This window comes from Rhinolophus sinicus, chromosome X (assembly GCF_036562045.2).
Source record: "Rhinolophus sinicus isolate RSC01 chromosome X, ASM3656204v1, whole genome shotgun sequence".
Taxonomy (NCBI): domain Eukaryota; kingdom Metazoa; phylum Chordata; class Mammalia; order Chiroptera; family Rhinolophidae; genus Rhinolophus; species Rhinolophus sinicus.
Window position 1 is genome coordinate 13,008,866 of NC_133768.1, and position 13,759 is coordinate 13,022,624.

At 41.8% G+C, this 13,759-nt stretch overlaps 1 protein-coding gene across 9 annotated transcripts in view; it reads left to right on the forward strand.

Moving 5' to 3' along the window:
• REPS2 (RALBP1 associated Eps domain containing 2) overlaps positions 1–5,655 on the forward strand; it is a 194,789-nt gene extending 189,134 nt beyond the window's left edge. For all 9 annotated transcript variants that reach the window (XM_074323770.1, XM_019746269.2, XM_019746270.2 and 6 more), the window contains one exon: positions 181–5,655. In XM_074323770.1, the coding sequence (XP_074179871.1) occupies positions 181–249 (69 nt within the window). In that variant the 3' untranslated portion in view covers positions 250–5,655. The remainder of the gene's footprint in view (positions 1–180) is intronic.
• The last annotated feature ends 8,104 nt before the right edge of the window (positions 5,656–13,759 follow it).

The window sequence follows — 13,759 nt, forward strand, 5'->3', positions numbered from 1 at the left end:
AGTCACCAGCTGTAAACATGGTATCTTCCAGTCTACCCATCCTTGAGCCATATGGCACTTAAATCTTTGTAGGTCCAGTTATAAGTTTCTTTTTAATATCTGATGAAGTAGGGAATGAACCCAGGAAATGACCCCTTTGCTTTTTTTTTGTCTCTCTTCTCTCTGTTTTATACAACTCAGGAGGTTCATCAAGAACGGATTGCATTGGAAAACCAATTGGAACAACTTCGTCCAGTCACCGTGTTGTGATCACCTAAGGTCCAAGTAATATAGTGGGTGACCTTTTCTGCCAAGATCTTTCCTTCGAATGTTTCAATCCAACTACTTGTCATCTATGTCTGACTGTGTCAAAAGCTGTGAGCAGCGGAATAGAATCCATGTCACCTTTTCTCTTGTACTTCACTCGTATATTTTACTGTGGTGGAAAAATACAACTGATTATCACACTTGAAATTGTAATTATCAGTGGAATTTCTCTCCCATTCTTAAGTACTTCTTCAAGGTGTTAGATGTTGCTTCTTACCAAAAATCAGTCTTCTAGCAAATAGCAATTTATAGCATTATTTATTTGAAGAATTTATGATTTGTACAAAACCTTATAACCAGTACCTTCAGGATGCTTGTTTTATTTTTGTATGTATATCATGTACAGTAGGTTGGTTTCCTGAATAATTGGAATTCTAACTGGATAGTCTTTGGCATGATGATAATAAAAACAAAAGCTAAAATAAAACAAAAGCATCAGATTTAGACTGGCGCTGTGCCCTCTACCACCACATGCCAAAAATTGCTTCTCTAGTGCCATTTTGATATTATATCTAGCTATAAATAATACATGACTATTGTTTTCTACTGAATGTCAAAGACTTACTGGGTCTTTACACCCCTGTAAAGTGGACATTTTGTCAGTGATCTGTTGAACTTGGCCCAGCTAGGCCGTCAACCCAGATAACTCAGTCTTTTCATGTACAGTTTTGGACAAGAGCAATGTGCTTTAACTTGCTCAATCACATTAAATAAATAGTTGCCAGATCTCTACTTTTACCCTGCATGGGATAACACATCTGTAAATGCATGAATTTGGGAGCTACACATCAAATAGGAGAGTCTGATGAGACTGTTTGGATTGATAAATATTTGTTGTTTGAACCCAGGTATTCAAACTGGGGAAGAAGGGGGGAAATGGTCGTTACCAACAATCTAGTGATCTCTGGTAATTATTTTTGTCTGTTATTTTAACTTGGATTGTGAGTGTATTATTGGGTATGAAGAAATAATGAAAGAAAGCCAATTCTGATACTGGATATACAACTATTTGGTTCTCTGTGCAGTGTACCCTTGGGGAATGATTGGTTTATATGCAGTCCAAAGGGGCCCAACTGACTCCAGCGTAAGTGATGTTAAACAGGGAGCTCGAATTGCAGAAGTCAGTATCCTATAGAAATTCTGATAGCTGCTGCGTCTCTGAAAGCTCAAGATGAAAGGGGGAATTGACCAGCCGTCACAGGGATCAGGGTACACCAGCTTTAACATCACTTTGAGAGATTGATGGCAAGAAATGCTGTCTCTTAAGCATTTTACTACTTCACCCACCTTAGGATAGAGGGCTGGGGTGTGCCTAGGGTCCTTTTTGAACTGGTTTAGGATAGGTTTGCAGCATGGGAGACTAAGCCGTAGGTTTCAATGGAGTTGACAGCTTTTGGAAAAATCGGAGTTTATTTAATACTTCCTTATTCCATTGGCAAGCTTTATCAATAGCTTAATGGCAGAAGAGAAAGGCTCAAACAGATGATGTTTTTCCAAGGAAAAAAAAACATTGTTTATTCTATTCTGCGCATATTAAAAGCTTTTGAATTGATTTGATTTTGAAAATCACAAATCTTGAATATTTCTCTATTCCCCTTTGTCTTCCCTTTTGGCTGCCTTGATTTTTGTGTGTGTGTGTGGGGGGAGGGGATCCCTGTAGGAAGGGTTTGGAATCAGTTTAAACCCTTCCTAAGATCACAAATGGGTCAGTGCAAAGGTAACCTCTTTTCCCATGTTCTGAGATCTGGGGGCTGCAACAAATTTTATCGACAGTGTCCTTGTTGCAGACATTTTATAGCATGTTTGCCTTTTGTTATATTCAATCCAGGAAAGACTAGTATGTGTACTTTATCTGATAATCTTCCAGCACATATACACTCACTCGAGATAGTAAGCAGACATGTAAACCAAGGAATGTTACTCTATATCATGCATTTTTAAAATGCTGACATGTCTTCCTCATTGAGCCAACGCCAGAGTGAGCCACATGAGGCTGGCGTTTTGTTTACGAGGCTGAGTTTTCATGAAAAAACAAACCTGCATTGGACAATCAAAGCCCCATGAGTTGCGCAGTCTCACTAATACTTTCAAGTGGGCATTGCATGAAAGCACACACCAATAATAATCTTTACCCAACCTTTGTGACTGAACTTATAGTGACCACAGTTTATTAGTTGCTTAGAAGTGGATTAAAAAACAAATACAAGCACATACACATACTTATGCTTACATATTATTATTACCTAACTAGAGCTCATCCTGTATCTGTTTTTCAGGATGTGCACTTTCGATTTCGGATTACAACTCCGATAATGTCTCTCTGAGCCTTTACTGTGGTTTACAGGGAGGCTGGGTTATTGAAATCACCACTATACCTCTTCTGTGAAACGACTCCAAAATTAGACTTGCTTGTTGGGCAGAATTCTGTGGACAGAAGGCCAGTGTTACCTCCATCTGTGGGGATTTAATAACCTTGTTGGTAAGTGGTCCTCTCCGTAGGGGTCCTGTATTCCCAAGGATGAAAGCACAGTGGGAGTTGATAGCAGTTGTATTGGGTACCTCAGTGTCTCTTGTATGTGGCATATTGCTTTTGCAACCTCCCTCTCCGGCAGACATGAAGCAAACCCAAAAGGTAGAGATCTGGAATGGTGGTGCATGTTGTCCTCCAGGCAGATATTTGTTTTAGTTGGAAGGATGTAATTGCTTTATTCATATTTGAGAAGTGCTTTGGGCCTGCCTGGGAGAGGAGGCAGTTTAACTGGAAGCTATGCCCATTTTCCTGTCACTGGAGAATAGGAAGTCTGAGCTGAGAGGACCTGTACCCATCTCTTGCTGTTTGTGGGGAAACTGAGGCCCTGAGAAACCACAGTTCCTAGCCCAAGAATCCATAGAAAGAGGTAACTACTGGCAGAGTTGGGCTGCCAGCATGATTTTATGGATTCTAAGTTAGGTCCTTTAGCCTCTAGCAATGCTAAAATTAGATTAGAAGGGTTTCTTCTATTTACCTAGTTGAATTTTATGTACTTAAAATATCAGTCTTAAAATATCAAAACATGTTTTAATGAGTTTTAGATCTAGATATTTCTCTTGGATTGATACAAAAAATAAAATCTGAAGGGAAAAATACGATTGAACTATTCTTCTGAACACCTCACCTTTCATGATGCAATAAATTACTGAGTTTCTTGGCAGAACTTTTGAGAGCTGTTGCTTTGAATAGATTCCATTCCTATATTCCTTATGGGAGTTTGTTTTTAAAATAGACTACTGTGATTGAAATGAACTCAATATGTAATAAGTTATAGTTTTCTTCAGTATATCTTTGGTTACTTGGGTTGCAAATGTTCAATTTCAGCATACTTTAGGGTGAGTGATCAAAAACATGAGTTTTCCTTTGATTTCCTACCAATGTCTGAACTATTATGCATTCTTCTCATATGTGACTTGATTCTGTAGTCTGCTTCTAGATGATATTGTCTATTTCTTAAGTGATCTCACAATCATGGTAATAATAGATGTATACTCATAAGATCAATAAGAAAATAATCTGGAACAGAGATGTGTTTCTTGCAATTAAGACAAGTTTTTACAAATGTCTTCTTCTAAGCTGTAGTTTGAAAGATCTCAATTGTAGTATAACGCCTTAGAGCTAAAAACATTTGTTCAACACAAAGTAGAATCACCCCTCCTGGCTAGATATCACCAAGGGAATGTGATTTTAAACATATAAAAAAGTTTCAAATGTCATAGCAACCAGGTCTTTCCATACATAGTATTGACAAGTAGGACTCAGTAGGTTGTGGTTTGAAAATGATGAATGTGAACAGAATGAAATATCCGTTGAGGGGTCTTTTTCTCCTCTAGTTAAATAGAATACTAGTAACTGGTTTTTCTTTCCAACTGGTTTACTCTGTTTCAAATGTACTCTTAAAACTGATCAAAGGATCACTTGAATTTACACTTTAGTTATTGGTGTTTCGTTATGGGTTTTTTTGCATCATGACTCAGTGTGGTTCAAGTTCCTAGTAAGAAGTGGGAATTTGGGTTTTTGAAATCCTGAGCTGGCATACCTTGCTTCTTCTTCAGCACAAGCTAAGGGGGACTGCCCACCAATGCCAACAGATCACTCACGGAGGGATACTTGAGTGTGGGTCTTATTCTGAGAGCCACCCTGCTTTGCTGCTTTGCAGTGAGAAATGCATCTAGTTATGTGACCCAGCAAATGTAAGAACAGATACGGATGGCCAGACTTCCAAATCAATGGCAGATTCTAAGAGCTGCTTCCCTCCTCAAAAATAGGCGTTCAGAGGCTGCCTTACAAGCATTCCCTGAAACAGCCAGTCTGTTGTGTGAGCAAGACATTCCAGGTAGATAGTTGTTTTTAGGCTTCTATAGTTATTTTCTCCATTGACTAACACGGATGATATTAAAGGAACCTTTTCTAAAAGATATTGCAGGGTTTCAACTGAGAGGACTTGTTCCCGTTACAGAAGCCTTGCTTTGCTCTTAACATAAAGGAGTGTTTATTTTTTGTGTTTTGTGAGTTCTCCTGTCTTGCTCTAAGCTAAGTTCATGGCTGTGTGAGGTTGAAGAAAGTGGGCTTATGACTCTGAAGACCAGAGGACACTGGCTTGAATTGGACTTTGGGGACTGCAATAAGGGAACGTTCAGGTACCAGTTCTGCCCTCAGGCATTCTGTTGGAGAACAGGACTAGAGCCCAAAGCTCCTTCAGTTGATGCAATAACCCCATTGTCTGACGACTGGGTCAGCTGAGTTGTATTGTTTTGTTTTAAGGCAGCTGGTGTGAGGGTTTCAGCTGCACCTACCTTGGGAGCCGAGCATACCCTTTTCTTTAGCACTGCCATCCTTTCTGTCTTGAGCACAAATACGATGTTCAAGTGAGCCAAAGGCGGGAAGAGCCATTTTAGTTTTTGTAGCAGCGGGCCAGGAGAAATAATGAGCTGATGGTCTATTTTAACGTCAAAAGCAAACATGTATATTTTTTCACAACAGCTACATTGAATGGTAAAATGAGTAACAGCAAAATATATATTTGATGCCTTCTGTCTTTTCATGATAATGTGCTAACAAGTTGTGTTAATATTTTATTCAGCCAGAGCTTCATTCATTTGTTAAGCATTGGGAACATTATGTATATTGATCTTAAACATAAATATAGGGTATCCTATATTTGGATTGTGACTTGTAAACTCAAGCTAACTTTACTGCCTCTTTTTCACACTTGTTGGAAAGTCTGTGAAGAACATAAGTTAAGAATCTCAAACTTTGGAAAATGTACATGATGTGAAACTGAGGTGCTCTGTTAAAAATAAATGTATTATAACTAAGTGTGGCTTTTATAGAGTCTTGGTGTCAGAATATTTATGGTCTGCATTTGGTCTCGTGCTTTTAATGCAGGTGATGTTAAAAGGAGCTGGAGGTTTTCTCAATTAAATCAAAGTCTGAGATTTGGTTATTTTCACCTCCTCGTGATCTGAGCTAGTCCTTAAATATCTGTACATAGTACATACTGGGAAGTCATGGAAAATCATTGCTAATTCACAGTGCATTTTAAAGATCCACTGAATTGAAAACTTGGCTTGGGGTCAAGTTATTTGCTTTATCTAATCGGTGTTCTTTTTGTTGAAAAATGTTCCCATCATAATGTCCTTAGTTGGAGTGGGGGTGAAGGGGAGGGATCAGGAAGAGTTGGCTTGAAAATCCTGACCAAGTATCTGGCATCTCAGTCGCAGTTTCTTACATTTAAAATTTGAATATTTGTAGGAGGCACCAGTCTCCAACAGGGTGGGGGTTTTATTCTGTAATGTAGATGTAAATGGTGGGCCACACGTAGGGTATTTCTGATCAGGTAGTTCCAAATGCCAAACTAATTCTGGACACGTCATCCATGATTTGGCTCATAAGCTTAACACTGGACATCACCAGGCCCTGAGCTTTCCCAAGTGCTGGTGAGGGTCACCAGGTCACTCACTTCAGAGATGAAAGAGATCTGAGACCGTCCAGGCATGCGTTTCCCAAAATGTGTCCCCAGACCAGCAATCTCAGCATCATCAAGGAACTTACTAGAAATGAAAGTCTTGGGACCCACCTCAGACTAACTGAATCTGGAACTCGGGGAGAAGGCCTGGCAGTCCCGGTGTTAACAAGCCCTCCCGGTGACGCTGATACGCACTAAAGCTGAACTTCTGAGCTAGCTAACCCCATTTTACAGTCAAGGAAACATGCACAGCAGCAAAACACTCATCCAGGGTCTCAGCTAATTCAGAGCAAAGGATAAAAATGTTTCCAGGGCAGACTGCTGTGCTACAGTGTCCATTCATGAGTTTGTTCCCTCTCCTCCCTCCCTCCCACAGATATTGACTGTGTTCCTACTGTGTATCAAGCATGGTGATAGGAGCTAGAGATGAGACCTACAAGACAGAATCCTGTCCCTCAAGGAGCTCACGGACACCTGCAAATGATTTTCAGTTCAGTGTGGGATAGGTGCTATGATGTATTAGTCACGGTCAGCTAATTGCTGTAACAAAGAGCTCCAAGTGGTCAGTGGCTTGACACAGTGGAAGTTGATTTCGCACTTATCTTACAGTCCAGAGTGGGTGGTCATAGTTGTTCCATTTTCTTTATGCTTATGCAGGGACCCAGACTCCTCCCGTGTGTGCCTCCCTCTTCCTGTGGGGCTAGAGAGTTTTCTCCTTTTAGCCAGTGTGGAGAAAAGAGAGATTGTGGAGAGGATATAATTTATCTTCACAGAAGTGACACACATCTCGGCATATTTCATTTCCTAGAGCTCAGTCATATGACAACAGTTAATTCCAAGGGATACTGGGAAATGTAGTCTAGCTGTGAACTCAGGAGGAAAAAGAACACACTGGAGGGGCATCCAATTCAGATTGTAGAGATCCAGGAAGTCTTCATGGAAGAGTCTTAAAAGATTGGATAGGCATTAACTTAGAAGAGGAGGGTGTTCCAGGCAGAGGGGGCTGTGTATGCTAAGACAAGGGAGGGTAAGAGTGTGGGGTATTCTGGGAATTGCAAAAGATTCTCCTCTGGATAGCACGGGTGGATGTGGCATGTAGAGGGGGGGAAATGGCAAGAGTTGTACACAAGGCCAGATGGGAAGGCCTTGCACATCATGAGAAGACATAAAGCACCGTGAGATTACAGCCCGTTTTGAGATTTAAGCACAAATGCATGAAGTCACTTCACTAATCTTCAAGGAGTGATTTGTGTTCTCCCAGTTTTTTTCTGCCCCCTAAAAAGGAAACGCTTCACTGGAAGATTGTAAAGTAGTGTTTCTAACATAAACCCAGCCTGTTTGTTTGATTTGTTACATGTCTTCTGGCGTGTACTTGGAGAAAGGACCAATGCCCAGAACACAAGGGACTGAACCCTGGTAGGCAGGAGTCCCATTGGATGACGTGAGACTTTTTCCATCCTCAGCATTTTTTTTTTTTTTTTTCGGTGGGGGAAATCAGGGGCCCCGAGATGACCGAGAGGTAAAAGTCTCTTTTTTTGGCAAGAAGGCTTGTCAAAGTGCAGAAATAAAGAGTTTGGAAATGAAGCTGAAATATCCAATTCCTTTTGAACAAGAGTTCTCAGTTGAGGTTATTTAACAATTCTGAAATATTCCCAAGCCTGCGGGCAAAAATGGTCCAAGTGTAACGTCTCCATGGCAAACTCCCACTTCATATTGTTTTTCAAATATGAGGTGTTCTGGAAGTGTGAACATTAGCATTTGCAGGCATCTGAGTGGATTTCCTCTCATTCCATTTTTGTTTCAAACATAGACTAAAAAGGAACTTTAAGATTGTAACCCAGATATACCTTCCGTTATTTGCCCTGAAATCCTCTTAGCAGATTTGGCAGAAAAAAAGGATTTGGCACAGAAACAGCAAAAATTTTCAAGAATCACCTGTAAGTACAAGCAGGTCCTTAACGTCATTTTATTCTACGTTGTTTCGTTATAATGTTGATGAGACGCTGTAGGAACTTAACTCTTATTTATACATCAGTTAGTTTGTGATAAAATTGGTTTCATTTTACGTCATTTTGCTTAGTCACAGAACGTACCGATGTTAAATAGCGACTTACCGTATTCTCTAGCATCACAAACAAAAGCAACATCAGCAGAAGACATAAATACTACATGTGTATACGTGTGTGTATATATGTAATATTTCTGCCTTGCTAATGTTGCTTATGTTATAAACATAAAATTACATATACATATTTAAAAAACAATAGCCACAGTAATTGTTTAGAACATATACCAACAGAACATTCATCGGGGGAGGAGCATTTGATCATTGACCAGTGTCTAAAACATTTTAGAATTCCTTTCCTGGTGCATGGTGATAATAAGAGCAGACTGACTTTTAGTCCGTTTTTTTTATTGTTTTAAAATATTCTGCAGAGAATGCATCCCTTATTCTTGTGCCTGGGGTGGACCACTCCCATTCTGGGTACATCACTTTGGAACAGAGCATGTGCCTCCACCCCTGTATTAGACTTAATCAAAGCTACAAGGCTGATGGAAAGCCAAGGGGAAGAAAGATAATGCTCGGGGAATGAAATTAAATACAGATACAGAGATGTGTGGTGCTGGGCCTTTGAAATGCAAATGACATTGGCTTGAACCTCAACCCACGGGTGGTGAAAGCCTGCATCTCAGTCTTTCTGAGAGGCAGAGGTGATGGTGGAAGACGTGATATTTTTATCCTAGTCACTTCTGGCTCTGGCTTCCTAGGAATTAGTTTGATAGGTGAGCCATCTATTTCTCCCTAAGCATCATTTACAGGAGGCGTTCAGGTGTCTGTGTATGGGCAATGGGGAGGAATGGGAAAGGGGCAGAATTTCAGAATCCTTAGGGAGATGGGAGCTCGTAAATAGTTTATATCTAGGGCGACCACATCATACAACTCCAGGGGATATTGTTCACATTGCGTTCTATGCAGAAGATGCCCCTTAGGGTTTGTGATGCCTCTGTCCTGTTTACAGCTCCATGCTGCACAGTCCACTCTTTCTCAAAGTGTCTTGTTCTGCTTCTGGCTGAGGGAAGGGGGGCAGGTGGGAACCTTTGGCATCCTGCCAGTATTTGGGACCCGGTGCCAATACCCGCACTGCCGACCTCTCTTCTGCCCTTCCTGTTTCTGTTCTAGGTCAAGGCCAGTAGTTCTCAACTGGGTGCAAATCTGCCCCTGTCCCCCAGGGAACACTGGGCAATGTCTACAAACATTTTTGGTTGTCACAACTTGGAGGGGCACAATCTAGTGGGTAGAGGCCAGGGGTAAACATCCTATGTGCACAGGACAGCCCCACCACAGAGAATGATCCTGCCCCAAATGTCAGTAGTGCTGAGGTGGAGAAACCTGCACTAAAGTAGCCCCTCAGGTTTCCCTCCATTTCCCTCAATCATCCAGAGCCATGGAGCCTTCCCCTCACCATTACCAGGGCCATTCCTTCCCAGGGTCAAAGCCACATGAACAGGCTCTGCTAAATTAGTCCATGAATCCAAGCAGCCATTTAAATGAGTGGAGCCAGTCAGGACTAAGGAAAGTGGCATTGGCCCATCCGCCTCAGTGATAGGGGCCAAGAGGTGGGGCCCATGACAGATTGGAGCTTGTATACTCCGTCTATAGAGACAGCTCTGGATTATTATCACATAGGCTCCTGTGTTGCTAGATTTCTGATTCTTTGAGAGGGGTTCAATATCTCATCTCCCTCACCCTCCAGAAAGTCCCCTTTGTGTTACTTACTCTTTTATTGAGTAATAACATACAAACATGCCCCCATTGTGAGTGTCTATCCCAATGAATGGTATCAAGATAATCTTGAAGAAGGACAAAGTTGGAGGACTAGATTTCATGACATAAAGCCACAGTAATTAGAAGCGTGGTATTACTACTGTTAGACAAATAGATCAATGTACAGAACAGAGAGCCTCAAAACACGTCCACACATGTATGATCCCTTGATTTACAATAAAGATGCCATCATAATTCAGTGGCAGGGAAAGATGGTCTTTTCAATAAACGGTGACGGAGCCATTGGATAGCCGTGTGGAAAAAAAATGAACCTGGATCCCTACCCTGCACAAAAATTAATTCAATATGGGTCATAGATCTAAATGTGAGAGGTGAAACAATAGTTTCTAGCAGAAAGCATAGGATAATATCTTCCGGAATTTCATAAAGAGCCTTTAAAACAGGGTATACAAAGCACTAACCATAAAGGGAAAGATTGATAAATTGGATTTCATTAAGAACTTCTGTTTATCAAAATTCACAACTAAGAGTTTTGGCAAGCTGTGGAACAGAACTTATTTGCAGTACATCTGTCAAAGGATTCTTGCCTATTTTTTTATATGTTGGCAACTATTTGCAATTTAAAACACTGAGAGGGGAAAATCACTGCACGCTACCATTATGAAGGCCAAACAAAACATGTCTGCGAGCTAGCTGGGACCCATGCATTGCCAGTTTGCGACCTCACCTTTAGCAGCATAGAAGAATGGCTGAAGTGCTCACATTTCCATATTTTCTCATTCTTTCCTTCCCAGCCTCTGTAAGGGGAAGAGACAATTCCTATTTGTCAATAATAGGAATTTTTCTCTTAGATGGCAGAATGACTGGTCATAGTGAATTTAGGTTTTACATAGTACTTCCTCCCCCTCTTATAGACAGCAATAATTCAAGAATTTATTTTAAAATATGATTTTACCAAGTTTTTTTATTGCCCCCACTGTGTGTTCAGCCTGCTGGGCCCTGTGAAGACCCCAGCTGATTCCTGTTTCGCTCTGCTCTGTGACTCGAGGATTTCTCAGCATCCCCGCAGGTCAGCTTCAAGCTGCAATGAGGCAGAAGACAGAGAAACAGAGTTTAAATGTTTAACATTTTGAGCTCATTGTTGTCCAACTTCCTTATTTTCCACCTCTTCTCTAACTCTGGTTTTGGTTTTCTTGTTCTCCCAAGCACTACTCTTCCTTAATTCTCTGATGGTCCCGTTGGAGGCAGTGGGGTGAGGAGGGGAGGATCATTTCCTCCTGTCACCTCTTCTGACCCCACTGTTAGGATGAATAAGAAGAGGGGGCCCAAAAGATGGCAGCGTGGCAGCATAACATAGTGGTTAAAAGCGTGAGATCTGGAGTGTGACTGCCTGGATTCTGATCCTGGCTTCATCCCTTAACAGCTAGCTGTGCAATCTTAGGCAAGTTCCTTGCTTCTCGGTGCCTCACTTCCTCTTCCATAAGTTACCAGTAAGGGTGCCCATACGTTAATATAAATGTAAAGTATTGATGCTTAGTGCCTACTAAGTGCTACATGTGTGTTTGTTAAATTGAAAATGGACTGTTGGTTGGTTGTTGTCAGGCCGTGGCAGTGTTTCCAGCCTTGGGAAGTAGAAGATACAGGGACCTCTGTCTCAGAGATCATTTCAGAGACCACCAGCCCATCCCTGATTTCAAGACCGGCAAACCATTTGGCCCAACTACTCCCCCTCCTTTCTTGAACAGGCCAAAATGTGACCTCTGGACGGTTTGATGACATTTTTCCTATGGAACCTGGTAGCGGCTGAAATCCAAAGCCACGTGGGAGATGATTAAGATCATTCTGTGGGGTATTCTTGCTCCTAAAATTTGAAACTAGAATTATTATGTAGATGAAGAAATTTTTAACCCTGAGAAGTAAAGTAACGTACCCAGGACATGGCAGCATGATAGAAAACAGCCTAGATTGCCTTGAACAGACTGGTAGTAGAAATACGGATATTAAAGACTATTGGTGAGAACTCAGAGGGATTAAGGACGATTATAGAGAAATCCTAACTCACTGTAGAGAAAGCCTGAACACTGCAGAGACTTAGTAGACATCTGGACTTGGAGGCCATGAGGAATGGATGCATGTGGAACGGACAAGACTCATGGGAACCACCAGAGGATGGATTGTGGTAAGCACAATTTTGCCCCCCATCATCTTTGCCCTCTGGTGTTACTCCTGTAGTGATACCGTGTTACCTGGCAAAGGGGACTTTGCAGATGTAATTACGGTTATTAATCAGCTGATTTTAAAGAGGTTATCCTGGATTATCCAATGGGCCCAATGTGATCACATAAGCCCCTACAGGCAGAAGAGGAAGGCAGAAGGTGTGAAGCATGAGAGGGCCCTGCAGGTGGAGGGGCAATGTGATGAGGAATGCAGGTGGCCCTGGGGAGCGGAGAGAGGCTTCTAGCTGACCGCCAACAAGGAAACAAGGACCTCGCCCTGTGATCACAGGGAGCTGAATTCTGCCAGCAACTTGAATGTGCATGAAAGCAGATCCGTTCCCAGAGCCTTCAGACGTGAATACAGCTCTGCCAACACCTTGATTTTGTTTTTGAGAAACTCTAAGCAGAGGACTCAGTTGAGCCATCCTGTATCTAGACTTCTGACCTTCAAACATGTCAGATAATGAATGTATATTTGTTTGTTTTCCATCACTCTAATGAATTTTATTTTTTATAGCTCCATTTTATAAAACTGGTTGTGTAAATTTGCATTTTTGCAAACCTTGAAATTTGCGGTAATTTGTTATGGCAGCAATAGGAAACTAATCCAAAGTCCTCATTCAACTTCCAACGTTATGATGTCTACCAGGAATTTCCTGGGGTTGGGTAAGAAGGGATGAGGGAGCGGCCAAAAGATAAAAGGCCTTTTCTGACCTCTCTGAGCAGTCATTCTTTTTTATGAAAGACTGTCTTTTGAAAAATAAAACAATGGTCATAGAGGTACAACAGGTGCTTCTAGTGGGTGCCTAGAGGTGATTCTGTTCTTATGTACATCAGCCCTACACGGTTATTATTTCCTCCCTAGTTCATGAGCCTGGCCTTGAAAGCAACATTTCTTAGCACAGTCGCAGATAGATGTTGTAACAGTGACATTAGGAAAGGACGCCTCAGGCAGTTTAGACTGTGGGCTGGGAGCTGGGCATCCCCGGAGATTCCCGTCCTTCAGAGGAGGACTGTGAGGGCAAGTACCAGAGGCTGGGCCCCAGATGTCCACAACAGGGAACAGAAAAAGCAAGATCTGGGATCAGAAGGCTTGGGCTGGCATCCCGGCTGCCACTTCCAGGCTGCGGCTAGGTGGAAGTCACCTCTCCTAACGTCTCCTTGGCTTCCTGTCATGAAGTTGGGACAAGAAGATTCACCGTGAAGTACTGTAGCCCCAATTAAATAACATGATGCATGTGGAAGTGTTTTGTCAGCTCTACAGTGTCACATCCGTCAGTTGGGATTTGTTACACCTGACATAAAACTTAAATCAACGGACATTAACCGAATTATTCATACAAAATGTCTTAGAGAATACAAAGGAGACTCTGCCTTGGCTCCTGCTGAATGGCAGATGTGGCTGCCGACGAGGGACCCCCACAACCATAGCTCAAGTATCCCAAAGGATG